Genomic DNA, 27610 nt, shown 5'->3' on the forward strand with positions numbered 1-27610 from the left:
CCCACTCACTGCATATGCCCACCCACTGCATATGCCCACCCACTGCATATACCTACTCACTGCATATGCCCACCCACTGCATATGCCCATTCACCGCATATCCCCACTCACTACACATGCCCATCCACTGCATATGCCCATCCACTGCATATACCCACTCACTGCATATGTCCTTCCATCACATATGCTCACCCACTGCACAGGCCTGGTGAGAGCTGGCTCTGCTGGACTTGGTCCGGCCCTCAGTAACCATTCCTTAGAGGCCAGTGCCTGGATTAGAGCACCCTGGGCATGGCATCACATGTACCTGTGCCAGGTCCTAGACTCAAGGACACAGGGCAAGGGGGGATTCCAGAGACAACAAAGGAAGCTCCCTGGCCAGGAAGTCCTGAGACACTGCCAGGCCCAGCAGTCCCCTTGCTGGCCACACAGACAAGACAAATGGCCAACCTCAGGGCCTCAGGGTCCTTCTCTGTAAGTTGACCTAAGGGATTCCTCTGTAGGCCTCATCCTATGGGGATGGGAGAGAGGGAGCTAAGAGCACTTCCTACTTGCCCATCTCTCTCTTAGAGAGGTTCATCTAAGAGTAGTTTTCTGGGGAAACTGGCCTTGAAACGACCTGGGAGAAAACATTTCATTTAGGAATTGAGGCTTGTCAATGCATCTCACAATAATTTGCAGAAATCCCCTTTACCTCCCCGAATATACAAGATCTTTTCTAGGTGGAAAATGTCCTTGTTTGTTTTCCGTTTAGAATTTCCCCTTTTGGGAGCATATTTGCTCCCTCTCACCCTCAGAGAAAATTTCCAAGTTCCTTCCACATTCTAAAGAGCAATGTAAAATTCAAGGTTTTTTTTTTTTTCTTTTGAGACTGAGTCTCGCTCTGTCGCCCAGGCTGGAGTGCCGTGGCAGGATCTCGACTCATTGCAACCTCCGCCTTCCGGGTTCAAGCGATTCTCCTGCCTCAGCCTCCTGAGTAGCTGGGACCACAGGCACAGGCCACCATGCCTGGCTAATGTTTGCATTTTAGTAGAGACAGGGTTTTACCATGTTGGCAAGGTTGGTCTCCAACTCCTGACCTCAAGTGATCGTTCTGCCGCGGCCTCCCAAAGTGCTGAGATTACAGGTGAGAGCCATGGCACCCGGCCTTATTTTTTAAATAGAAATATTTTATTGAGATAATAGCACATTTGCATGCATTTGCAGTAAATAATACAGAGATATGTACCAGTTTCCCCTAATGGTAACATTTTGCAAAACTACAGTATACCATCACTACCAAGGTTTCTGGTTTTGTTTATTTGTTTGTTTTGTTTTGAGACAGGGTCTCGCTCTGTCACTCAGGATGGAGTGCCATGGCCCAATCATGGCTCACAGTAGCCTCCACCTCCCACCTCAAGCAATCTTCCCACCTCAGCCTCCTGAGTAGCTGGGACCACAGGCATGTACCCCAGGCCTGGCTAATTAAAAAACAAAATTTATGTAGAGATGAGGGGTCTCACTATGTTGTCCAGGAGGGTCTCGAACTCCTGGGCTCAAGTGATCCTCCCGCCTCAGCTTCCCAAAATGCTGGGATTACAGTCATGAGCCATAGCACTGGCTGCAACTGGTCCATTTTAAAAGCTCTAATTAAAGCACGTCCTTGACATTTGGGAGGTATCCATCCGCAGGCCCAGATGTTTTCTCACATTCTGAGTATTAGGAATGTTTACACAGGCTCCTGACATGGTCCTAAATCACATGAATCTCATTTCTGTCTAGAAGCACCATATCCTGTGCATATTCTCATACCCCAACTTGGCTACCTTTTGATTTTATGTATCTATTGATTTTAATTTTAATCAGGTAATGAAGCTGTAAAGAAACAGGAAACATGAAGACAGTTGTATAGAACAAGGTGAAGGATTACATCCTTGAATAACCTTGGTGAATACATATGTTATATTCAGTGTATTTCAACTGTTTCAGACTTTGATCCCTTCCATCTTTGTTCTAGACCAAATATTTTTCTATTGTGGAGCATTTCAAGAAGTCCTGAAATGTTTCCTTTCTTTTCTTTTTTTTTTTTGAGACAGAGTCTCACTCTGTCACCCAGGCTTGAGTGCAGTAGCGGGATCTCAGCTCACCTCTGCCTTCCGGGTTCAAGCAATTCTCCTGCTTCAGCCTCCCGATTAGCTGGGATTACAGGTGTGCACACCATGCTCAGATAATTTTTTGTATTTTTAGTAGAGATGGGGTTTCATCATGTTAGCCAGGCTAATCTCAAACTGCTGACCTCAGGCAATCCACCTGCCTTGGCCTCTCAAAGTGCTGGGATTACAGGTGTGAGCCACCACACCCAGCTGTGAAATGTTTTTCTTCTAGAGGCCCTGTGTGAGGAACTAGGGCTCAGGGCTGAAGGCAGGCAGTCAGCATCGCCACTTCAGCTGTGGGATCGTGGGCAAGAGTACTAACCTCTCTGAGAGTCTTGTTTCTCTCTTGTGAAAGGGGGTAATAACAGTAACTGACTCATAGGATTAAAGGGAACGTGAGAAGTATGTAAGCACTCAATAAATATTAGTTATTATTGTTTAAGTAAAAGCTCCAGAGTGGAGTCTTATAATTTTTAGGAGTACAATCATAACTCTCATACAAATATAAAATGAACATGTGTCAAATATTTTATTCAACTTATCAATTAATGAGTGAACCAGTGAAATGCTATAACTTACTCAAAGGAGAATCAAAGAGCATATGTGTATATGCTTAGATTGATCAATTGATCATTAGATACACAGATATCTACCATCAGGGATGCTAAAATGAATTGGCTTAAAAAATGTAAAACTGGCCGGGCGCGGTGACTCATGGCTGTAATCCCAGCACTTTGGGAGGCTGAGGTGGGCAGATCACCTGAGGTCGGGAGTTTGAGACCAGCCTGACCAACATGGAAAAACCCTGTCTCTACCAAAAATAGAAAATTAGCCGGGCGTGGTGGCACATGCCTGTAATCCCAGCTACTTGGGAGGCTGAGGCAAGAGAATCACTTAAACCCAGGAGGCAGAGGTTGCAGTGAGCCGAGATCGTGCCATTGCACTCTAGCCTGGGCAACAAGAGTGAAACTCTGTCTCAAAACAAAAGATGCAAAATTGCTCAGTATCATTAGGGGAATTATCAACTGCATCATCCCCACTGGACACAATTTGCATTTCTCTGGACAACCTGGAAAATTATAAAATATCTCAATGACAAATATCTCATAGAGTCAGATAAGCTGGAAGAATGCACTAGACAGTGTCAAGTTTTTGTTGAAGACACCCAGGAACCTTTTAGGCCTATTTCAAACCCTTTCACAATTTTTCCTGATGCTTGTTCATTTGATATGAGGTCAATCAAAGGACAATACTTAAAGTTACCCATATCCCTATAGAATTTTATGATATTGAGGCCCACAGTGGCCTTATGAGGAGCAATCTACAGGCTGGTGAGCTGAGGCTTGGGCTCACATGAGTTCAGAAGTCCACAAATCTCCCCCAGGGTAGCTCCTCCTCCCTCCTCCCTTTCTTTTTTTTCTTTTCTTTTTTTTTTTTCCTGAGATGGAGTCTCACTCTGTCACCCAGGCTGGAGCATAGTGGTATGATCTTGGCTCACAGCAACCTCTGCCTCCCGGGTTCAAGCGATTCTCCTGTCTCAGCCTCCCTAGTAGCTGAGATTACAGGTGCCCACCACTATGCCTGGCTAATTTTTGTAATTTTAGTAGAGATGGTGTTTCACCATGTTGGACCAGGCTGGTCTCGAACTCCTGACCTCAGGTGATCCTCCCGCCTCGGCCTCCCAAAGTACTGGGATTACAGGCATGAGCCACCATGCCCTGCCAGCTCCTGCTTCTTTTCATGGCAGGTGGTGCAAAGCAGGATTGATCTTGGACCCTCAAGGCCGAACTAATGAAACTGTGCTACGTGGAACTGATGCGGGGCAGGTGAGCTCCAGAACTGGGGCTTAGCCTGGCAGGGTTCTTGGCTTTGCCCAGCAAAGAATTCAAGTGCAAGCTAGGGGAGCCAGTGGTGTTAGCAACTTTTATTAAAGTGGCAATACACAGCAGCAGCAGAGGGGCTGCTCCTTGTGAAGCAAGGCTACCCTATAGGCAGTGTGCCCAGAGTACCAGCTCAGGGCAGTTCTCCATCATATGTGTGCCCATTTCTAGTTATATCCAAATTAAGGGCCAGACTCTACAGAAATTTCTAGAAAAAGGGTGGTAACTTCTGGGTCATCAGGTCATTGCCATGGAAAGGGGTGGTAACTCCCAGTGTTGTCATGGCAGTGGTAAACTGACATGCACACTGGTGGGCATGTCTTATGGAAAGCAGCTTTCTCTCAGTCCCTGTTTAGCTAGTCTTCAATTTGGTCCAGTGTCCGAGCCCTGCCTTTGGAGTCCGGTCCCGCCGCCTACCTCACAACATTTGTACAGCACATTTAAAAAGTAAAACTCGCCAGGCGCGGTGGCTCAAGCCTGTAATTCCAGCACTTTGGGAAGCCGAGACGGGCAGATCACGAGGTCAGGAGATCGAGACCATCCTGGCTAACCCGGTGAAACCCCGTCTCTACTAAAAAATACAAAAAACTACCCGGGAGAGGTGGCAGGCGCCTGTAGTCCCAGCTACTCGGGAGGCTGAGGCAGGAGAATGGCGTAAACCCGGGAGGCGGAGCTTGCAGTGAGCTGAGATCTGGCCACTGCACTCGAGCCTGGGGACAAAGGGAAACTCCGTCTCAAAAAAAAAAAAAAAGTAAAACTCTCTAATGTGACCCTTTGTAGATCCACCTTATGTCTGATGAGGAAAGGCTGGAATTCTTTCCTCTGTGTAGGCACAGGTTCAGGGCCACACAGCCTTTCCCTTCTATGAACACCTGGATTGGTGCACCAGGGAGCCCTGGCGTGGTGGATTCAGGCTCAAACACTGAAAACAGTCCAGCAAAACCTTGACCTATAGAGAGTGAAGGGCACAGGGCCAGGGGAGGGGAGCTCCTTTGCGGACACAGGGCGACTTCTTTCTCTAACCTGCCTTTTGGGTTTCCTTGGCTTTTCCTCCCTCCTCCTCTCGGGTGAACTTGTGAGAATGAAGGTGCATGTCTGTGGCCCATGCTGGGTCCTCCAGGCATGGTGAGGTCTGGGAGGGCCATGGCTGAGGAACCCAAGGAAGCCGGGCCTGTTGCTGTCTCACCTGAGGACTGGTCTCAGAACCATGATGCAGTCAAATGAGAACAGAAACCCCACTCTAAGGCCGGCCGCGGTGGCTCAGGCCTGTAATCCCAGCACTTTGGGAGGCCAAGGTGGGCAAATCACTTGAGGTCAGGAGTTCGAGACCAGCCTGGCCAACATGGCAAAACCTCATCTCTACTAAAAATACAAAAAGTAGCTGGGCGTGGTGGCATATGCCTGTAATCCCAGCTACTCGGGAGGCTGAGGCATGATAATCGCCTAAAACCCGGGAGGCAGAGGTTGCAGTGAGCCAAGATTGTGCCACTGCACTCCAGCCTGGGTGACAGAGGGAGACTCCGTCTCAAAAAAAAAAAAAAAAAAAAGTGTCTGTGTCCCCACTGTGGAAGCCTAAGCAGATTGGCTGGACGGACTTTAGAATAACAGGAATCCCAAAAACAAAAAGGAACGCAAAATGCAGCCTAGTCTCTATCCCCAGGGGTGGTGGGGTCATCTGGGGGCAACAGAAGGATGAAGGCCCAGGATGAGGCAGAAAGGAGCTGATCTGGGGGTGAGGGAAACAGTGAGACTGACTGGCTGACTTTGGGAGGGGTGGCGGGGACACTGGGGCCACTACCGTGACTCTGAGGGAGACACGGGTTTTTCATGGGTTTTTCTCTGTGCAGTGTGGTGTAAGTCTGCCCTCATGTCTCCCTTCTAGCAACCTTCAAGTAACCTCTAATAGAGATTTGAAGTGGGATTTCTTTCTTTTCTTTTTTCTTTTCTTTTCTTTTTCTTTCTTTCTTTTTTTTTTTTTTTTTTGAGATAGGGTCTTGATCCTTCGCCCAGGCTGGAGTGCAGTGGCGCAATCTTGGCTCACTGCAACCTCCACCTTCTAGATTCAAGTGGTTCAGCCTCCTGAGTAGCTGGGACTACAGGCTTGTGCCACCACGCCCGGCTAATTTTTGTATTTTTAGCAGACATGGGGTTTCACCATGTTGGTCAGGCTGGTCTTGAACTCCTGATCTCAAGTGATCCGCCTGCCTCAGCCTCCCAAAGTGCTGGGATTACAGGCGTGGGCCACCGTACCCGGCCAGATGCTGTTTTTTTATGTTGTCTGGGCAGTCATTTCTCCATGAACAGTTTCATGCTCGTTTTTAGCATCAGGCCAGAGCTATGATCCCAGCCCACAGTGACAGAGGCCACCTAGCCACCTTTGCAATGGCAACCACTTTGGCGATGACAGTCTTTCTTCCTTTTCCATTGTCTTCAGCTGTGGCAATCAGTGGGACACTGCTCTGACCCCTGGCCTTGGTTTTGACAAATGCTTGGCTCCTGTTAGCTTTATTAATAAGATGAAGAGACATTTGACAGCTACATTTTCCCCCTAGAGGAAGAAGGAGTGGCCCACATGGCTTCTGGAGTCCTTGGGAACTGACACAAAACTTGCCTCTTGGTGGAGGCTGGGTTTGCCTCAGGTGGGCCCAGAGTAGACTCCGCAGCTTTAGTAATCACCTCCCTGTCTCTCAGCTGGTTTTTTTTTTTTTTTTTTTTTTTGGACAGAGTCTCGCTCTGTGACCCAGGCCGGAGTGCGGTTGCGCAATCTGGGCTCACTGCAACTTCCGCCTCCCAGGTTTATTCGATTCTCTTGCCTCAGCCCTCTTAGTAGCTGGGACTACAGGCACACGCCACCATGCCTGGCTAATTTTTGTATTTTTAGTATAGATGGGGTTTCACCATGTTAGCCAGGCTGGTCTCAAACTCCTGACCTCAAGTGATCCACCTGCTTCGGCCTCCCAAAGTGCTGGGATTACTGGCGTGAGCCACTGCATCTGGCCTTTTTTGTATGTTTTTAAATAGAGACAGGGTTTCACCATGTTGCCCTGGTTAGTCCCAAACCCCTGACCTCAGGGGATCCGCCTGACGTGGCCTCCCAAAGTGCTGGGATTACAGACGTGAGCCACTGTGCCCAATCTCGTCTGGCCTTTTAAAACATTTGCAAAACTTTTTTTACCTGCTGTGTTGCACAGTTCTGGCTGAAATCTACCTCCCTATAATTTCCACCAAAGGTAGAAAAAAGTCTAATTCTTCTTTCGTATAAAAACAACATAATTATTTAGGCTATGCAGGATCAGGATGTCAGGTACTTTTCAGGTGTGAGGAGAGGCTGTGGGCAGGGCAGTTTCTACTCACCTCATCTCAACTCTACCTTTTCTTGCTCAGTGTCACATGTAGAACCAGTTACATAATTTGTGGGTCTAGTGCAAACGAAAATTCAAAATTATCAAGAATTTCAAGGTGGCGACAGCAAGGCATCAAACCAAGCATGGCAGCTTCTGTGACAGCATGGGTCACACATCCATGAAGCTGGCTCTGGTCTCATGACTCAGGGGCTGGGTCTGAGTCTTCTGCCCAGAAAGGTGCTATAAAAGGTCAGTTATAGAAGCCTTATAGCAAGCCGGGCAGACACAGGCAGGCAGATGTGGTGCTGGGAACTTGGCTGATGCTTCACCTCCTGACCCTCAGCTCCCCATCTGTAACATGGGTCATGATATCCCTGTGGTAGGCTGCTGTTGGCCCCCAAGGATACCAGGTCCTGACCCCTGGAACCTGTGAATATTGCCCTATATGGTGTCTTAGTTTGTTTGGACTGGGTGCCTTAGAAACAACAAAAATGGACCAGGCGTGGTGGCTCGTGCCTATAATCCCAGCACTTTTGGGAGGCCGAGGCAGGTGGATCACCTGAGGTCGGGAGTTCGAGAACAGCCTGACCAACATGGAGAAACCCCATCTCTACTAAAAATACAAAATTAGCCAGGCGTGGTGGCTCATGCCTGTAGTCCCAGTTACTCAGCAGGCGGAGGCAGGAGAATCGCTGGAACCCGGGAGGCTGAGGTTTCGGTGAGCTGAGATTGTGCCATTGCACTCCAGCCTGGGAAACAAGAGTGAGACTCCATCTCAAAAAAAAAAAAAAAAGAAAGAAACAAAAATGTACATCTCACAGTTCTGGAGTTTGGGAAGTCCAGCACCAAAGCTCTAGCAGCTCCAGTGTCTGGTGAGGCCTACTTCCTCATTCATAGATGGCTGCCTTTCTGCTGTGTCATCACATGATGGAAAGGACTAGGGAGTTCTTTTCTTGCTTTTTTTTTTTTGAGAAGGAGTCTTGCCCTGTCGCCCAGGCTGGAGTGCAGTGGCGCAATCTCGGCTCACCACAACCTCCGCCTCCTGGGTTCAAGGATTCTCGTGCCTCAGCCTCCCACATAGCTGGGGCTACAGGTGCACCACCGTGTCAGCTTATTTTTATATTTTTAGTAGAGATAGGATTTTGCCACATTGGCCAGGCTGGTCTCAAACTTGTGGCCTCAAGTCGATCTGCCCGTCTTGGCCACCCAAAGTGCTGGGATTACAGGTGTGAGCCACCACACCTGGCCTAGGGATTTCTTTATGGTCCCTTTCATAAGGGCACCAGTCCCATTCATGAAGGCTCCACCCTCACTCATGATGTAATCACCTCCAAAGGCTCCACCTACAAATACTAGCACCACTGGGGATTAGGTTCCAACATGTGAATTGTCGCGGGGATGCAAACACTCAGTTTGTAACATATGGGAAAGTGGGATTTGCAGATGTGATTAAGTTAACAGTTTTGAGATGGGGAGATTATCTGGTGGGCTCCAAATGCAATCACAAGTGACTTTACCAGAGAGGCAGAGGGAGGCGGGGCACACTGGCTTACGCCTATAATCCCAGCACTTTGGGAGGCCCAGGCAGGAGGATCCCTTGAGCTCAAAAGTTCAAGCGAGACCTCATCTTTACAAACAATTAAAAAACTATCCAGGCATGGTGGTATGTGCCTGTGGTCCCAGCTACTCAGGAGGCTGAGGTGAGAGGATTGCTGGTGGTCAAGGCTGCAGTGAGTTGTGATTGAATCACTGCACTCCATCCTTGGAAACAGGGTGAGACCCCATCTCAAATAAATAAATAAATAAATAAATAAGGGACACAGAAGAGAGGTGATGTGAAGATTGAGCAGAGATTTGAAGACGCTGGCTTTGAAGACGAGTGAGGCACCCACACACCAAGGAATGCCAGCAGTCACCAATCTGCTCCTGGAAGAGGCCAGGAACAGATTCTCCTCCTGTAGAGCCTCTGCAGGGAGAGTAGCCCTGCTGGCAGCTTAATTTTGGTCCATTCATACTTATTCTAGATACGGAATGGGGAAAGAATACGTTTCTGTTGTTTTAAGCCAGGAAGTGTGTGGGCATTTTTCACTGTAGTCACAGGAAATAAAAACATACCCTCTAAGATTTTTAAAATAACAGCTTCATTGGCCGGGCGCGGTGGCTCAAGCCTGTAATCCCAGCACTTTGGGAGGCCGAGACGGGTGGATCACAAGGTCAGGAGATCGAGACTATCCTGGCTAACACGGTGAAACCCCGTCTCTACTAAAAAATACAAAAAACTAGCTGGGCGAGGTGGCGGGCGCCTGTAGTCCCAGCTACTTGGGAGACTGAGGCAGGAGAATGGCGTAAACCCGGGAGGCGGAGCTTGCAGTGAGCTGAGATCCGGCCACTGCACTCCAGCCTGGGCGACAGAGCAAGACTCCGTCTCAAAAAAAAATAAATAAATAACAGCTTCATTGAGATATAGTTCACATGCCATACCATTTACCTATTTAAACCGTGCAATTCAATGGTGTTTCGTATATTCAGAGTTATGCAACCATCACCNACTAAAAAATACAAAAAACTAGCTGGGCGAGGTGGCGGGCGCCTGTAGTCCCAGCTACTTGGGAGACTGAGGCAGGAGAATGGCGTAAACCCGGGAGGCGGAGCTTGCAGTGAGCTGAGATCCGGCCACTGCACTCCAGCCTGGGCGACAGAGCAAGACTCCGTCTCAAAAAAAAATAAATAAATAACAGCTTCATTGAGATATAGTTCACATGCCATACCATTTACCTATTTAAACCGTGCAATTCAATGGTGTTTCGTATATTCAGAGTTATGCAACCATCACCCCAATCAATTTTAGAACATTTTCATTCTCCCAAAAAGAAACCTGTATTCTTTAGCTATCACGCGTAATCCCCCAGCCCTAGCCAACCAAACTACTTTCCATCTCCATAGATTTGCCTTTTCTGGACATTGCATAGAAATGGAATTATATAATATGTGGCCTTTCATGTGTGGCTTCTTCCACTTAGCATGTCTTTAAGGTTCATCTATCGTGTAGCATGTATCAGCATTTCATTCCTTTTGTTGTTGTTTAGAGACAGAGTTTCACACCGTGACCCAGGCCAGAGTGCAGTGGTGCAATCCTAGCTCACTGTAGCCTCAAAGTCCTGAGCTCAAACAAGCCTCCCATCTCAGCCTCCAGAGTAGCTGGGACTACAGGGGTACACCACCACACCAGGCTAATTTTCAAAAATGTTTGAGGGAAGTTGGTGGCAGGTGAAAAAAAATTTTTTTTTTTGTAGAGCCAGGGTCTGGCTATGTTGCCCAGGCTGGTCTTGAACTCCTGGCTTTAAGCAATTCTCCAGCCTCAGGCTCCCAAAGTGCTGGGATTACAGGCGTAAGCCACCATGCCCTGCCCAGTACTTTATTCTTTTTGTTGCCAAATAATATTCCATTATATGGATATATCACATTTTGTTTACTCATTCATCAATTGATGAACATTTGTGTTGTTTTTACGTTTTGGCTATTGTGAATACTGCTTCTATAAAGATTTGTTACTTTTTTTTTTTTGAGACAGAATCTCGCTTTGTTGCCCCAGGCTGGAGTGCAGTGGTGTGATCTCGGCTCACTGCAAGCTCCGCCTCCTGGGTTCATGCCATTCTCCTGCCTCACCCTCACGAGTAGCTAGGACTACAGGCGCCCGCCACCACACCCTGCTAATTTTTTGTATTTTTAGTAGAGACTGGGTTTCACTGTGTTAGACAGGATGGTCTTGATCTCCTGACCTTGTGATCCACCCGCCTCGGGCTCCCAAAGTGCTGGGATTACAGGCGTGAGCCACTGCGCCCGGCCCTATAAACATGTTTCTGTGTGGACATGTTTTCAGCTCTCTTGACTATATCCCCAATAGTTGAATTGCTGCTGGACCACATGGTAACTCTAGTTTTAATTTTGGGGGAACTGCTAGCTGTTTTCAAAGTGGCTGTATCATTTTACAATGCCATAGTAGGCTGTGGGCATTCCTGTTTCTCTACATCCTCATCAATGCTTAGCGTCTGTCTTTTTGGTTATCGTTATCCTAGTGGGTATGAAGTGGTATCTCACTGTAGTTTTGATTTGCAATTCCCTAATGACTAAAGATGTTGAGCATCTTTTTATGTGTTTGGGGTCTTTTTTTTTTTAAATCTTCTTAGGAGAAATAATCTGCTCAAATCCGTTTTTTTTTTTTTTTAAGACGGAGTCCCATTCACTCTATCACCCAGGCTGGAGTGCAGTGATGCGATCTTGGCTCACTGCAACCTCTGCCTCCTGGGAACAAGCGATTCTTCTGCCTCAGCCTCCTGAGTATCTGGGATTAAAGGCGTGTGCCACCACCCAGCTAATTTTTTTGTATTTTTAGTCGAGATGGAGTTTCACCACATTGGCCGGGCTGGTCTTGGATCTCCTGACCTTAAGTGATCCTCCTGCCTCAGCCTCCCCAAGTGCTGGGATTACAGGCGTGAGCCACCACGCCCGGCCCCTTTGCCAATTCTTTAAAGTGGTTGTGTTTTTGTTGTTGAGTTGTAACAGTTCTTTATATATTCAATATCCTAGACCCTTATCAGATATATGATTTCCAAATATTTTCTCCCATTCTGTGAATTACCTTTCACTTTCCTAATGCTATCCTTTGCAATAAAAACATTTTTAGTTTTAATAAAGTCCAATTTATCTATTTTTGTTATTTTGTTGCTTGTGCTTTTGTGGTTTTGAGAACAGAATGCACAAATACCTGTTTTGGCTTCAGTGCCTGGGACATGGCGGTGCTCTTCCCCAATCAGCGGCCAGGTCACTCAGGGTGTAAGACAGTAGCTCCCCTAATCCCTTGGGCTGTTGTGTGCCTGATCTGCTGTCAGGTCCTTCTTCATTAGATCTAGAAGATACAGTAATCAGAAGAATAAAAATACTGTCTAGGTAAAAGAAATTTTAAATTTATAATGTGAATATGTTTTATTTATACCAGTACAGTTTCAAAACATAATTTTATTTCTTTTTATGGAGGAAGAGGTCTACAAAGGCAAAAATGCCTATGGTTATGAGTCATAATACAACCATGTCAGTCAGGTGCAGTGGCTCATGCCTATAATTCCAGTACTTTGGGAGGCCGAGGCGTGCAGATTGCTTGAGCTCAGGAGTTTGCGACCAGCCTGGGCAATGTGGCGAGATCCCGTCTCTACAAGAATTACCAAAATTAGCCAGATGTGGTGGCGCATGTCTATAGTTTCAGCTACTCGAGAGGCTGAGGTGGGAGGATGGCGTGAACCTGGGAGGCAGAGGTTGCAGTGAGCTGTGATCACGCCACTGCACTCCAGCATGTGCAACAGAACAAGAACCTGTCTCAAAGCCCCCCCAAAACCAAAACCAAAACAACCATGTCCCTTGTAACTGGAGGGGGCCTCCTGCAGGGGATGGGATAGCACAGACTCCTCCACAATGTCTCTGCCTGCCTTTGCCCAGCTGCCCACCTTTGTGAGGGGCCAGACTGGGGTGGTGAGGGCAGCACATGGTGGGTGTGGAAGAAAAGGCACTGAGCGCTTGCCCTTGGGTTCATGAAGTCAGCAGAGCTCCAGAGCAGCGATTCAGATGTGGCACGCCCAGCCAAACCAGACCAACAACTGTTGTTATTATTGTTCAATCATAACTATTGTTTTTTTTAAAAATTTTTAATTAATTATTATTACTTTTTGAGACAGGGTCTTGCCCTGTTGCCCAGGCTAGAGTACAGTGGCGTGATCGCGGCTCACTGCAGCCTCAAACTCCTGGGCTCAAGCGTTGCTCCTGCCTCAGCTTCACGAGTAGCTGGGACCACAGGCATGCACCACCATACCCAGCTATTTTTTAAATTTTTTTGTTGTTACTATGTTCTTATTGTGCTCTGCTGGTTAAATGTGCTTTCAAAGGCTAGCTCTTGTTTGATCTTCCTAACAAGCCTATTCAATGGATAGATGGGCATATTATTCCCATTACATAGGTGAGGAACCTGAGCCTCAGAGCATTTAAGCTATTAAATTACAGAGAACAGACAAGAACCTCAGGCTTCTGATTTACGCATTAGTGCACGTTCACTCCCAGGCTGGGGTGTGTCCCAAACCCAGTGGATGCGGGCTGTTGAGTCTGGCTCTTCAACTCTCCAAGACTAACGAGATCTGCAGCTACAGGTGGGGGAAATGGAATGGCCGGTGAATCTCATTTCCCATCACCATCGTCATGAAAAAGGTGGTCGGCCTCCTGTGCCTGGTGCTGGTTGCCCTCTGACATGTCTGTTGCCCACCTGCCTCCACCTTCGTCCCCCCACCCCACCCTCAGCTGCTCAGAAAAACCACTTCCTGAAGTTTACTCCAGCAGACAGCTTTTTTTGTGTGCAGTTAATGAGTTGCTATGTTTCGGAACTGCGTTACTTACCTGGTATTTGAAGGCAGGAGCACTGCAGGTAGAAATGACTGTGTGTCTGTCCTCCCTCAATTCCACTTGGCTGAGGAGAAGAAGTGAACAACACCATGCGAGAAACAGAGTCCTGGGTGAGTTTGTTAAGCCTGGTGGGAACTCCTGGGGTCCCTTGGTTATGTAGGAGTCGGTCACTTGATCAGTTACCAAGAAGCCAAAGCAATGGGGGAATCTTTGCCCCCACCCAATCAAGGAATCCACCAAGGTCAAGGGGAAGAAGAGGGGAGAAAGGAGAGGCCCACAAATAAAAACCCATTCAATTTACTATATTGAAAAAGGCCAGGCCAGGCATAGTGGCTCATGCCTATAATCCCAGCACTTTGGGAGGCTGAGGCTGGAGGATCTTTTGAGACAAGAAGCTGGAGACCACCCTGGGCAAGACCCTATCTCTACAAAAAGTAAAAAATTAGCCGTGCATGGTGGCGCACACCTATAGTCCCAGCTACTTGGGAGGCTGAGGCAGGAGGATAGCTTGAGCCCAGGAGTTTGAGGCTGCAGTGAGCCATGATTGTGCCACTGCACTCCAGCCTAAGCGACAGAGTAAGACCCTGTCTAAAAAAAAAGGAAAAAAAAAAGATGTTGGCTGAGTGCAGTGGTTTACACCTGTAATCTCAGCACTTTGGGAGGTTGAGGTGGGCAGATTGCTTACGGTCAGGAGTTTGAGACCAGCCTGGCAAACATGGTGACACTCCGTCTCTACTAAAAATACAAAAATTAGCTGGGCATGGTTGTGCATGCCTGTGATCCCAGCTACTCTGGAGGCTGAGGCAGGAGAGCTGCTTGAACCCGGGAGGCAGAGGTTGCAGCAAGCCGAGATTGCGGCACTGCACTCCAGCCTGGGCAACAGGGCAAGACCCTGTCTCAAAAAAAAAAAAAAATGCTAACTGATACACAGATGACAAATAAGCATATGAAAACATGCTCTATATTGTTAGTCAATAAGAAAATGCATATTGAAACTGTAATAAGATATTACTACACCCCCCACTAGAATGGCTAAAATTAAAGGCCTGCCAAGTGTTGGTGAGGGTGTGGAGCAACTAGGACTCAGGCACTGCTGATGGGAATGCAAAATGGCATAACCAGTTGGGAAAACAGTTTCTGAAAATATTAAACATACATACACCTATCGTATAATCCAGCTGCTTCATTCCTAGGTATTTACCCAAGAGAAATAAAAATATATGTCCATACAAAGGTTTGTTCATAGCAGCTTTATCTGTAACTGTGTAAGATTGGAAACAGCCTAAATGTCCATCAGTAGGTGAATGGAGAGGCTGGGTGCAGTAGCTCATGTCTGTAATCCCAGGGTTTGGGGAAGCTGAGGCGGGAGGATGGCTTGAGACCAGGAGTTCAAGACCAGCCTGGGTAACAAGAAAAACCTTGTCTCTAAAAAAAAAAAAAAAAAAAAAAAATTAGAAAAAGTAATAGATGAATAAATAAGTAAACTGTGGTGTGTTCATATAATGGATTGCTACTCAGCAGTAAAAAGGATTGAAATATTGATACATCCACCAACATGACAACATGGAAGAATCTCAAAATAATTACACTGATCGAAAGAAGACAGGCCAGGCTGGGCACGGTGGCTCACACTTGTAATCCCAGCCCTTTGGGAGGTCGAGGTAGATGGATCACGAGGTCAGGAGTTCAAGATCAGCCTGGCCAAGATGGTGAAACCCTGTCTCTACTAAAAATACAAAAATTAGCCAGGTGTGGTGGCAGGCGCCTGTAATCCCAGCTACTGGGGAGGCTGAGGCAGAGAATTGCTTGAACCCGGGAGGCGGAGGTTGCAGTGAGCTGAGATTGTGCCATTGTACTCCAGCCTGGGTGACAGAGAGAGACTCCGTCTCAAAAAAAAAAAAAGAGAAAAAAGACACACCAAAGATAATGATAATAATAATACAAGGTACATACTGTATGCATCTTTACAAAATTCCAGAACATGCAAACTCATCAGAAAGCAGATCAATCCTTGCAGTGGGGAGGATGTAGAGGGCAAGGGAGACAAACGGCACAGGATCCTTTTGGGGGTGGTGGATGTATTTACTTCCTTGATTGTAGAGGTTGTTTCATCAGTATACACATGTCAACACTTTTCTAAGTGTATACTTTAAACATTTGCAGCTTATTGTATGTCAGTTATACAAAACTTCATAAAGCTGAACAGAAATTCAATTTCTTAATTAAATTTTTAAAGGTAATACTGCCGGGCACGGTGGCTCAAGCCTGTAATCCCAGCAGTTTGGGAGACTGAGGTGGGTGGATCACCTGAGGTCAGGAATTCAAGACCAGTCTGGCCAACATGGTGAAACCTCATCTCTACTAAAAATACAAAAATTAGCCGGGCATGGTGGCACATGCCTGTAGTCCCAGCTACTTGGGAGGCTGAGACATGAGAATTACTTGAACCCTGGAGGTGGAGGTTGCAGTGAGTTGAGATCATGCCACAGCCTGGGTGACAGAGCGAGACTCCGTCTCAAAACAAAACAAAACAAAACAAAACAAAAAAAACGGTTAAAGGGTAATACAGTCACATGATTTGAAAACCAAAGTACAGAAAGCTTTACAAAAAAAAGCCCCCAAATGCTCAGTTTCTGCCATCCACCCCTCTGCCACAGATAATAAGAATCCTTTGCATCCTTACTGACTTTCTACAAGTTGATGTTTACCCTCCCCTACTGATGGTAAAGTATCCTAGTCTACTGTAAATAGCAAGTCAAACAAAGGTTAATACCCTTAGAGAGTCAGGTAAACCCTGGGCAGGCATGCAGTAATCACTTTTGCCTATTTCCAATTTCAGATACTTTTTCTTACATTATGGAAACTGTCTGTTCATATTCTTTGCCCATTTTTCTATTGGATTGTTGGTCTTCTCTTTTTCTTCTTCTAGTTTCTTTTCTTTCTTTTAATCAGGCAGCCTCCCAAGCCAGAGTTGGCTTAGACAGACTCTCGATCTTTTTCTTCTTAATTTATGAGTGTTCTTCACATACTGGGGAGGTTAGCTCTTTGTCCATGATGTGAGTTGCAAACATTTTTTCCAGTTAGTAGTTTTTCTCTTGACTTTTTTTTTTTTTTTTGGCAAAGCAGAACTTTTTTTTTTCCCATAAAGTACAATTTATCAATTAATTTTAAGGCTTCTGGATTTTAAGCTTTAGTTAAACCAGCCTCTGCCATTCAAGCTTGTAGGGACTTCTCTTGTGTTTTCTTCTAGAACTCTTTTTTTTTTTTTTTTTTTTTTCATGAGACAGAGTCTTGCTCTGTTGCCCATGCTGAAGTGCAGTGGCACGATCTTGGCTCATTGCAACCTCTGGCTCCCGGGTTCAAGTGATTCTCTTGCCTCAGCTTCCCAAGTAGCTGGGACTACAGGCATGTGCCACCACGCCTAGCTAATTTTTGTATTTTTTAGTAGAGACAGGGTTTCACTATAGGTGGGCCACACTGGCCTTGAACTCCTGACCTTAGGTGATCTGCCCGCCTCAGCCTCCCAAAGTGCTGGGATTACAAGCATGAGCCACTGTGCCTGGCCTCTTCTAGAACTTGCATGGGTTTATTTGTACATTCATTATCATTGGTCCATTTGGAATGTATTCTGGTACATAGTGTGAATTATGGGATAGAATTTTTCAATTTTCTAAAAAAAAAAACATTTATTTTTGAAATAAAGCTTTATTTTATCATGGTATCCTAAAAGTATTAGAATCATTTATGAAGCAATTGCCACATTTTAGAAATTTACTTTGGAACTTGGAGGCACGGGGTCTGGAGTCTCGGCATTTATAGCTATCATTTGAATGTCGCTCTGCAAAAGGTGCTTATTCTGCAATATCTAAAAGTTACCATTGAAGCCAAAATTTATCTTATTACTCATGGTGTTTCCTTTTTTGTTCCCACATCAAAATTTGGTAGATGGGTGAGGGTAATTTCCAGTAGGTTGCCAAAGAAGATAGCTTATAGTGGGGAATGGGGAGCACCAAACAACAGCCAACAACGCAATGGAAAACATTCCTTTAGAAATAAATGGGTAAAGTGTGTATTGCTGTTCAAGGCTCTTATCAAAACTTCCACTGAACCATAGGTCAGAGAGAGGAATTGTTTTCTAGCTGGAAGCCATTATTTCTTGGTTATTGCCCTGAGGTAGAGGAATCTGGTTTCAACTGTGGCCAGTTTGTATCTGTCTTAGCTTTACCATGGGGAAGTCCTAGAGGGTGGCATTTCAGAAACAATATGGCACCCTAAAGGCAGGGATCATCTGATTCAGACAATACAGTAGCCTGTCTTCATCCATCCAGACAGTCATCCATTGCACTAATGCTTTTTCAACGTCTACTAGGTTCCAGGCACTGTGCCTGTCATCAAGGAGATTGCAGTCCATTTGGGGGAGGACAGGCCATTATGACACATTGTTTAATAAAAGTGTCCAGCCAGGTGTGGTGGCTCACGCCTGTAATCCCAGCACTTTGGGAGGCCAAGGCAGGCAGATCACTAGGTCAGGGGATCGAGACCATGCTGGCTAACATGGTGAAACCATGTCTCTACTAAAAATACAAAAAATTAGCCGGGCATGGTGGTGGGCACCTGTAGTCCCAGCTACTCGGGAGGCTGAGGCAGGAGAATGGCGTGAACCTGGGAGGCGGAGCTTGTAGTAAGCTAATATCATGCCACTGCACTCCAGCCTGGGTGACAGAGTGAGACTCCATCTCAGAAAATAAAAATAAAAATAAAGTCCAACAGCTGGGCACGGTGGCTCACACCTGTAATCTCAGCACTTTGGGAAGCCAAGGTGGGCGGATCACCTGAGGTCAGGAGTTCAAGACCAGCCTGGCTAACATGGTGAAACTCCATCTCTACTAAAAATACAAAAATTATCCAGGCACGGTGGCGCATGCCTGTAATCCTAGCTACTCAGGAGGCTGAGGTAGGAGAATTGCCTGAACCTGTGAGGCGGAGCCAAGATCACACCACTGCACTCCAGCCTGGGTGACAGAACAAGACTCCGTCTCAAAAAAAAAACAAAAAGTGTCTGACAGAGGGAAAACCAGGCAGGTGAGGGGGGTGCAGAGGAAGGGCAGCTCAGTCTGGGGAAGACAAGGAAAAATTCTGCAGAAATGGATTCCTGAACTGAGTTGAGAAGGTTGGGTAGGAATTTGCTTGGAAAGAAGTGGGGAGCCATTCCAAGTAGGGGAGCAGCCCCAGTAAAGGCACAGACAGATGAAGAGTGCTGGGAACTAGAAATTCTAGCAGCCATAATGTAGGTGCAAGGAAGGAAGTGGTGAGAGACTAGGCTTGAAAGGTAAGCAAAGGCTTTTATGGCGGGCTGTAAATTGACTTTTCCTGTCTCAAACAGAGGAATGAAAGGAAATGATGTACATCTTCTTTTTTTTTTTTTTGAGATGGTGTTTTGCTCTTGTTGCCCAGGCTGGAGTGCAATAGCGTAATCTCAGCTTACTGCAACCTCCACCTCCCAGGTTCAAGCGATTCTCCTGCCTCAGCCTCCCGAGTAGCTGGGTTTACAGGCATGTGCCAACACGCCTGATTAATTTTTGTATTTTTAGTAAAGATGGGATTTCTCCATGTTGGTCAGGCTGGTCTCGAACTCCTGACCTCAGGTGATCCGCCCGCCTTGGCCTCCCAAAGTGCTGGGATTAGGGGCCTGAGCCACCGTGCCTGGCAGAAATGATATATATCTTAGAAAGCTCCCGCGAAGTGGCCCAGTAGAGTATGCATTTGTTTAGGGGTGCAGGCTGGAGGTGGGCCTCTCATAGGGCTGCGTATGTCATCCACACCAAAGGCCAGGGAGACCTTACTAGTTCTGTTACCAGATGGTGCCATGCAGCTCCAGGCTGTTGGTACCACAAACAAAGAATTGGACATGACACACGTACAAACAGCAAAGCAGCAAATGATTGATTAAGCACAGCGCCACTCGGAGAGGGGTGAGTGGGCTGGCCTGCAAGTGGTTATTAGCACCGGTTTGTTACGTTTCATGGTCTTTTGTATGTTTTTCCTCACTTGCTTAACGTCACTTGCCTTTCTCTTATTGCGCCTTAACCCTACTTTATTTCTTGTGAGCTCAACCTTGTTTATCCCCACTTTACCTCTTCTGACCAAATTGCCCATCTTTACTTTTATTTTTTGTGACCAAATAGCTACTGGAAGGCCTTCCAACTTACTTCTCTTACCTTGCATGTCCCAACTTACTGCTTACTCCCTTATCTCTTATATTACTTTCTGCAGCAATATTTGATAGATGCTTTAAATTACAGACTATAAACACCATAAAATATTAAGACAGTCTGAGAGATTTTGATATGCTATTAATATCCACCTGGTTTGCTTCTTTTCCAAAGCATCTCATAACTTTTGACTCTAACAAGTTAGATTTTTAGAAACTGATGCAAAGGGTCAGATTTCAGTAGTTTCTTCCTTTCTTTTTTTTTTTTTTTTGAGATGGAGTTTTACTTCTGTCACCTAGGCTGGAGTGCAGTGGTGCAATCTCAGCTCACGGCAACCTCCGCCTTCTGAGTTCTCCTGCCTCAGCCTCCTGAGTAGCTGGGATTACAGGTGCACACCTTCATGCCCGGCTAAGGCTAATTTTTATATTTTTAGTAGAGACGGGGTTTCTCCCTGTTGGCCAGGTTGGTCTTGAACTCCTGACCTCAAGTCATCTGCTTGCCTCAGCCTCCCAAAGTGCTGGGATTACAGGCATGAGCCACCACGCCTTGGCCAGATTCTAGTATTTTCTACCATCAAAATATCTATTACCCAACGAATAGTCCAAAGGCCAATTTGTTTTGTTTTGTTTTGTTTTGTTTTGAGACAAAGTCTTGCTCTGTCACCCCAGGCTGGAGTGCAGTGGTTTGATCTCGGCTCACTATAACCACCACCTCCCAGGTTCAAGCGATTCTCCTGCCTCAGCCTCCCGGGTAGCTGGGATTATAGGCATGTGCCACTGTACCCAGCTAATTTTTGTATTTTTATTGGAGACAGGATTTCACCATGTTGGCCCGGCTGGTCTGAAACTCCTGACCTCAGGCAATCCAAAGATTACAGGTATGAGCCACAATGCCCGGCCCCAAAGGTCAATCTTAAAGCTACAATGTATTTTCTTCTAAAAGGAGTAGGAATAGTGTATTTTGAGGCTTGAAGGAGTAAGCATAGTATATTTTTAAGGTTGAAGTCATCTTCTAAAGGGTATGATATTGGGTGAACATGTCACTCCTTATTTCCATGGAAGAAGTTAATTCTATTCTTTTTTTTTTTTTTTTGAGATGGAGTCTCACTCTGTTGCCCAGGCTGGAGTACAATGGTGCGATCTCAGCTCACTGCAACCTCTGCCTCCCAGGTTCAAGCGATTCTCCTGACTCAGCCTCCCAGGTAGCTGGGATTACAGGCACGTGCCACCACACCTGGCTAATTTTTGTATTTTTTTTTTTTAGCAGAGGTGGGGTTTCACCATGTTGGTCAGGCTGGTCTCGAACCCCTAACCTCGTGATCCACTGCCTTGGCCTCTCAAAGTGCTGGGATTACAGTTGTAAACCACTGCGCCCAGCCATTAATTCTATTCTTACTGCTTACTTCCTTATTTCATATGTTGTTCTTCTACTATCTTACATCTTATGCTTTTGCTATTGCTTAAGCTAACCTACGCCCATGGGTCCTCTTTGTCCACTACTTCCTCTGCTATTCTCCCGCCTCAGTTCCGCTGTGTTCCAAGCTCAGCCTTCCCTAGCAGCAGGTCTCTTTGACAAACCTGCAATTTTGGGGAAAAGCCAGCCCAGGAAAGGCAGGCGGCCCAGACTTATGCTGTGTGGGAAAAGTCCTCTTTAATGGGGGAAGGGGAGGACCGGAAAAGCAGAGAGATCTTTCTGGACATCCTGGGAGAGAAACCCTCTGGGTGGAGGCTGGAGGTAGGGAGGAATCCCCTCACCATGCCATGAGAAGGGTCCCCAAACCCAAGCGAGACAGAGGGAGGTTTAAGAATGCCGAGGCAAATGTCACTTGTGCCTTGTTTTTTCCCTAAAGAAACTAAACAAAGCGGCCGCGTTCGGGGGCCCCTCAGGAAGGCCGGTCATTTCCTGAGGAGATATCAGGCCAGGCCAGGCCCCATTGTTCCCGGTTTCCAGCCATGGCTGCCATTACCTGACCAGCGCCACAGCCGGTCTCCCTGCAGGCGCCGGGAGAAGTGACCAGAGTGGTTTCTGCTTTTCACAGGGCGGGTTTCTCAGCAGTGACTTGTGGGCAGTGCCTTCTGCTGAATGAGCCATGGCCCAAAGGCAGAACTAACTGTGCCTGCAGTCTTCACTCTCAGGATGCAGCCGAGGTGGGCCCGAGGGGCCACGATGTGGCTTGGAGTCCTGCTGACCCTTCTGCTCTGTGAGTGTTTACTCTCTTTCCACATCACTTTAACTCCATGAGCATCGAAGCTTCTGGAATCAACATGTTTCTTCTGTTTCTTGCAGGTTCAAGCCTTGAGGGTCACAAAAACTGTAAGTCTGATGTTTCCACTGTAACAGGTGTTTCTATCTGGTTTCCTCCCTTCTCTTCTGTGATGCCTAAAACGCATGTCAAATTGTTGGGGTTTGTTTGACATTACTAACAATTAAGGAAAAGATTCCAATTGAGAACTAAAGTTTATCCCATGTGGGCGTTTTTAGAAAGGCTTAGATCTAAGCCAAGTTCTGGTCAGTGTGCTTTAGAAGTAGCATACGTTTCCTTGGCTGATCTGAAGGTAGTAGTTTATCTTGATGAGTTGTATAGTCAGTTACAGATCAAACTCCATGTTCTTTGTTCTCACTGCTACACTTGACTAGTCTGAAAATATATTAGATTGTTGCAAAGTAATTGTGGTTTTTGTCATTTATTTTATTAAAAAATGGCAAAAAACACAATTATAAGTAGCATGCATTTTCTTTTTTTTTCTTTTTTTTTTTAAGACAGAGTCTCTGTCACCCAGACTGGAGTGGAGTGGTGCAATCCTGGCTCACTGCACCCTCCACCTCCGGGGTTCAAGGGATTCTCCTGTCTCAGCCTCCTAAGTAGCTGGAATTACAGGCGTGCGCCACCACGCCCAGCTAATTTTTGTATTTTTAGTGGAAATGGGGTTTCACCATGTTGGCCAGGCTGGTCTCGAACTCCTAACCTCAGGAGATCCGCCTGCCTCAGCCTTCCAAAGTACTGGGGATCACAGGTGTGAGCCACCGTGTCCGGCCTCACATTTTCTAGATTCCAGTGCATTGCTGTTTTCTGGAGATGGGGAGGTGATTTTATTTTGTTTTTTAATGAGCAATTCCATAATTAGTTTTTTGGTTTGTTTTTTTTTTTTTTTTTTTACCATAATGGCTTATTTGAATATTGTAAACTATCCCCAATTGTTTTTATTTGCAAATGAGATATAATTGATCTGTTAGACATATGAAGACAGATCCTAGTTTAAATTATTGCTACTTTTTTACTCCTAAATGATAAAAATCACACACTGGAGCTCATTTTCCATTCACCTGTGAGACTACAAGTGTTTTCTATAATATTTTGTGCTTGCACATAGGGAAGGGAGGTGCTGCCTATCTTTGAAGCCTGGCTTATCTTCCACTTTAGAGCTAATTTTGAACCTTTGTCTTGAGATGAGAGGGTTCTGTTCTGCTGCTGCTGGGACCACATGAATGAGGGGGCTCACTAGTGTTCTGGGGCTGTGAAGAGAGGGAGAGGCCACAGAACGCTACTTCCTTGTCAGAAGTCACTGCAATCAGCAAAGAATGGTGGTGACTGGGTTGCAGGCAAATTGCACAGCTCTTTGGAGGTGAAGTCCATGGGCAAGGCTAGCTGGTGAGTCAAGCTTCAGAGCAGTGGCCCCAGGCTGGGGAGGGCTAGTTGGCCACTGGCAAAGCCACTCTGCCAGGCTTCTCTGCTCAACTGTACAGTGCTTCTTTGGGCATTTGATCCCCATGGCAACCCAGGGAGGCAGGATATCCATTATCTTCATAATTATCCTGCTGGACTGATGGTGTCACCAAGCCTCAGAAATAACCGATTTTACCAGCTGCGTTGGCTCACACCTGTAATCCCAGCACTTTGGGAGACCGAGGTGGTCGAATCACTTGAAGCCAGGAGTTCAAAACCAGCCTGGCCAACATAGCGAAACCCCATCTCTACTAAAAATACAAAAAATTAGCTGGACATGGTGGCACATGCCTGTAATCCCAGCTACTTGGGAGGCAGGAGCATGAGAATCGCTTGAACCCGGGAGGCACAGGTTTGGTGAGCCAAGATCGTGCCACTGCACTGCAGCCTGGGCAATGGAGCAGGACTTTGTCTCAGAAAAAAGAAAGAAAGAAAGAAAGAATCGATCTGTCCACGAGAGAGGCAGTTGACTGGGCACTGGCACTGGAACTTCTACTCTCTGAAGCCGCACCATTTGTCTGGAGCCATAAGCCTGACTCAAGTCTTTCAGACCAGTTTTACTTAACCTCTTTGAGCTATTTTCCCAATCTGTAACATGGGGATGATAAGAGAACTTCACGGGCATGAAGTGGGTATGAGGTTGAGACTGGACAAAAGGAGGTGATTCATTGGCCCCTGTCACGCAGTGATTGGTAAATGACAATGGTGTTTACTACACAGTCCTAGCCCACCTTTACAACTGTGGTTCCTGCCCCACCCACTCTCCCTTTGTCCACTCCAGCCCTGGTACCCTCCCAGACCACACCCTTTGGCCCATACCATGCCCTGCAGACACTCATGCTTTGGGGTTCCTCTTTTTCTCACCTGCAACATCCTGTTTCCCAAAACCGTGGTGCTCTCCCCTCTCCCGCTCCATCCCACATGGAAATCAATTGCTCCCTTCTTTGGGCTCCTAGAGAACGTTCTTTGTACCTTCAGGGAAGATGCTGGAACTGCAGAACATGGCACAGGGAGCGACTCTCCCACTGCTTCCTGGGGCCTCTGCCTTGTTTTACACTCAAGGAAACAGATCTGGAGGCCACAAGGCACCAAGCGAGCAGGGTCAACATGGGGGGTGGACAGGGCGGGGGCTGAAACCAGGTCTCCATTCCTTAGGCCCCTCCCAAGGCCAGCATTTGCAGTGTGTGGCCTGCAGGCTTGCTCTGCGTCTCCCGCTCTGTGGCTGGGGTCCTGGGACAGCCTCAGTCCTTTCCCTTCCTTTCATCTCAGGCCTCCTTGTTCCCCTCCCCGCACCTCACTGCAGCTGCCTCACCTCAGTGGGTGACCGCTGCTCCATCTTCACCTAGAAAACAGTCATCTGGAGGGAACTCCCTCAACTTCCCGCCTGGGCCTGGCTGCTGGCTTATCAGCCTCCCCACCCATCCTCTCAGCTTCCCTCCCGGCCTGCGAGGACATGTGCACTCCGCTCCTCAGCTGATCGGGGCCAGCCAGGCTGAGCCCCTCCGTCACCCCCAGGACCCCACACCTACTTGCATTCATGTCCCTCTCCCCTACCACCACTTGTAGAATCTCGATTTCTGCTTCTGGCTCTGTTCTCTCAGTGTACAAACATGAATGGGAACTCTTTTTTTAGGAAAAAGAAAAAGCACATGCAGGCACCCAGCCCCACCGTTTATCTTGTGTCCCCACATCTGGTCTTTCTAGTTTCCTTTTTCAGTCGAACCTCTCTGAAAGTTAGTTTATAATCTGTCCCTACCCCCGTCACCTCTCAGATACTCCTCGCCTCCCAGCAGCCTGGCCTCAGGCCCCACTTCTCCGGCTGTTGGGTCTCCTCTGGCTGAGGGGCCACCAAGGACCACCTGATGCCAGATGCAATGGACACTTCCAGCCCTTGGCTCCCTGTACCCCTTTCCTGCCTTTGACTTTTGATCATGCCCCAAAGCCTCCCTCCTTGACCTTCTCCATCCTCTTCCCTGCTTTGTCTCCTCCTTCTCTAACAAACCCTCCTCCTTCTCCCCCAGGGCTGACTTTGAACTTACTTTGTCTTCTCCTGGAGTCTGAACCCCGTCCTGGTCTCTGCAGGCTCCTGGTCTTATCCTCCCTGGAGACCAGCTCCTCTCTCAACACCTCCACATTCCCCCCTCCCCTAAATCCACACGCCTCCCACCTTCACAGTCCAGCCCTGGCCTCTGCCTTGAGCCTCCAGTTAGCACAGGCTGACCTTTGATGTCTCCTCCTGGTCCTCCTACTGGCCCTTGGCACCCAGCTGTACCACCATCACTTTGTCTTCCTTCCTTATGTTTTTCTGTTTTTTGTTTGTTTGTTTGTTTGTTTAGTTTTAGTTTTGTTTTTGTTTTTGTAGAGACTAGGGTCTCATTTTGTTGCCCAGGCTGGTCTCGAACTCCTGGACTTAAGCCATCCTCCTGCCTTGGCCTCCCAAAGTGCTGGGATAACAGACATGAGCCACCACACCCAGCTGCGTGTGGCATTTTCTATTTTAGTTTGGTGGCACACACATCCTCCTGGGAATCTAATCCAGGAAGTTTATCTTCCATTCTTTCAACCCCATATCCAGTCAAACAAAATCTTTTTTTAAATTGTGGTAAAATACAAAATCTTTTTTTAAATTGTGGTAAAATAATATAACATTTATTATTAATGACATTTAGTACATTCACAGTGTTGTGCAACCATCACCATTGTCTAGTTCTAGAACATTTTGTTTCTTTTCTTTTTTTTTTTTTTTTTTTTTGAAACAGAGTCTCACTCTTGTTGCCCAGGCTGGAGTGCAGTGGTTGGATCTCAGCTCACTGCAACCTTCACCTCCCAGATTCAAGCAATTCTCCTGCCTCAGCTTCCTGAGTAGCTGCAATTACAGGCACACACCACCATGCCCGGCTAATTTTTGTAATTTTAGTAGAGACGAGGTTTCACCATGTTGGCCAGGCTGTTCTCAAACTCCTGACCTTAAGTGATCACTTGCCTTGGCCTCCCAAAGTGCTGGGATTCTTTCTAGAACATTTTCAACACCCCAGAAACAAGTCCTGTTGAGTCCGCTCAAGAGATCCTCAGCCTATCCTTCCCTCATCCCCACTGCACCCACCTAGCTCAGGCCTCATCAGCTTTCACCTGGACCACTTCCAGGTTGTTTACTGGCCTCGGGTGCTGTCGCACCCCTCCTGACACCTTCAGGACAGGGCCCAGCTTGTCAGCACAGCAGGCTGGCCCTCCATTCTGGCACCACAGACCCAGCCACCTGGCCTCTCTAGCCCCACACTCTGGTTTCTGTAATGGGCCATGCCCAGAATGCACTGATTTCTCACACCCCTGTGTCCTGGTACACGCTGTTCTCCTACCTGGAGCACCCCACTGCCTGTCCTTGGCCTGGCAGGTTCCGTTCAGTGGTCACTTCCTTCAGACTCCTTGACCTCTCCTAGGCAGCCCTTCCTCTTGGTGCTTACTGATATCACTGGAGTCCAGCTATGTGGGCCCCGCCAACCTTCGCTCTTTGGGACAGCAAGGATGATTTCTTATTTACTCTGTCAGCCCAGCACCTGGCACAGGTGCTCGACACATGTCTCATTGATGGGAACTTGAACTGAACTTGGAGATGCTTGAGATTCAGGTAGGAAGATGGCCCAGCGTGCTCTCTGATGAGCACAGAAGTTCATCAGGGGCTCTGTGCTTCATGGCTCCCAGTAATTTTCCTGATGAGAGTGGGCAGCCCCTCCTTCTCCTGCACCCTCCACTTTCTCTCTGAGTCATTTCCAGGTTGAGGGCCAGGTGGCTGGCCGACTCATGGTGCCGCATGTTTCCAGGGAGCTCCACCATCCATTGATGAGTGGCCTTGAGGTCAAGGTCCCACTGTTTTAGCATT

General features: G+C 47.1%; 1 protein-coding gene across 8 annotated transcripts in view; it reads left to right on the forward strand.

Moving 5' to 3' along the window:
* PECAM1 (platelet and endothelial cell adhesion molecule 1) overlaps positions 1–27610 on the forward strand; it is a 96761-nt gene that overhangs the window by 4427 nt on the left and 64724 nt on the right. For 3 of the 8 annotated variants that reach the window (XM_017882855.1, XM_017882857.1, XM_017882858.1), the window contains exons 1-2: positions 21945–22209; positions 22296–22322. In XM_017882855.1, the coding sequence (XP_017738344.1) occupies positions 22092–22209; positions 22296–22322 (145 nt within the window). In that variant the 5' untranslated portion in view covers positions 21945–22091. Of the gene's footprint in view, positions 1–13813; positions 13908–21606; positions 21744–21929; positions 22210–22295; positions 22323–27610 lie in introns of those variants that run through there. The other 5 variants (XM_017882850.1, XM_017882856.1, XM_017882854.1 and 2 more) reach the window with 4 other exon arrangements.

The sequence above is a fragment of the Rhinopithecus bieti genome, unplaced genomic scaffold, assembly GCF_001698545.2.
Source record: "Rhinopithecus bieti isolate Rb0 unplaced genomic scaffold, ASM169854v2 scaffold_12928, whole genome shotgun sequence".
Taxonomy (NCBI): Eukaryota; Metazoa; Chordata; class Mammalia; order Primates; family Cercopithecidae; genus Rhinopithecus; species Rhinopithecus bieti.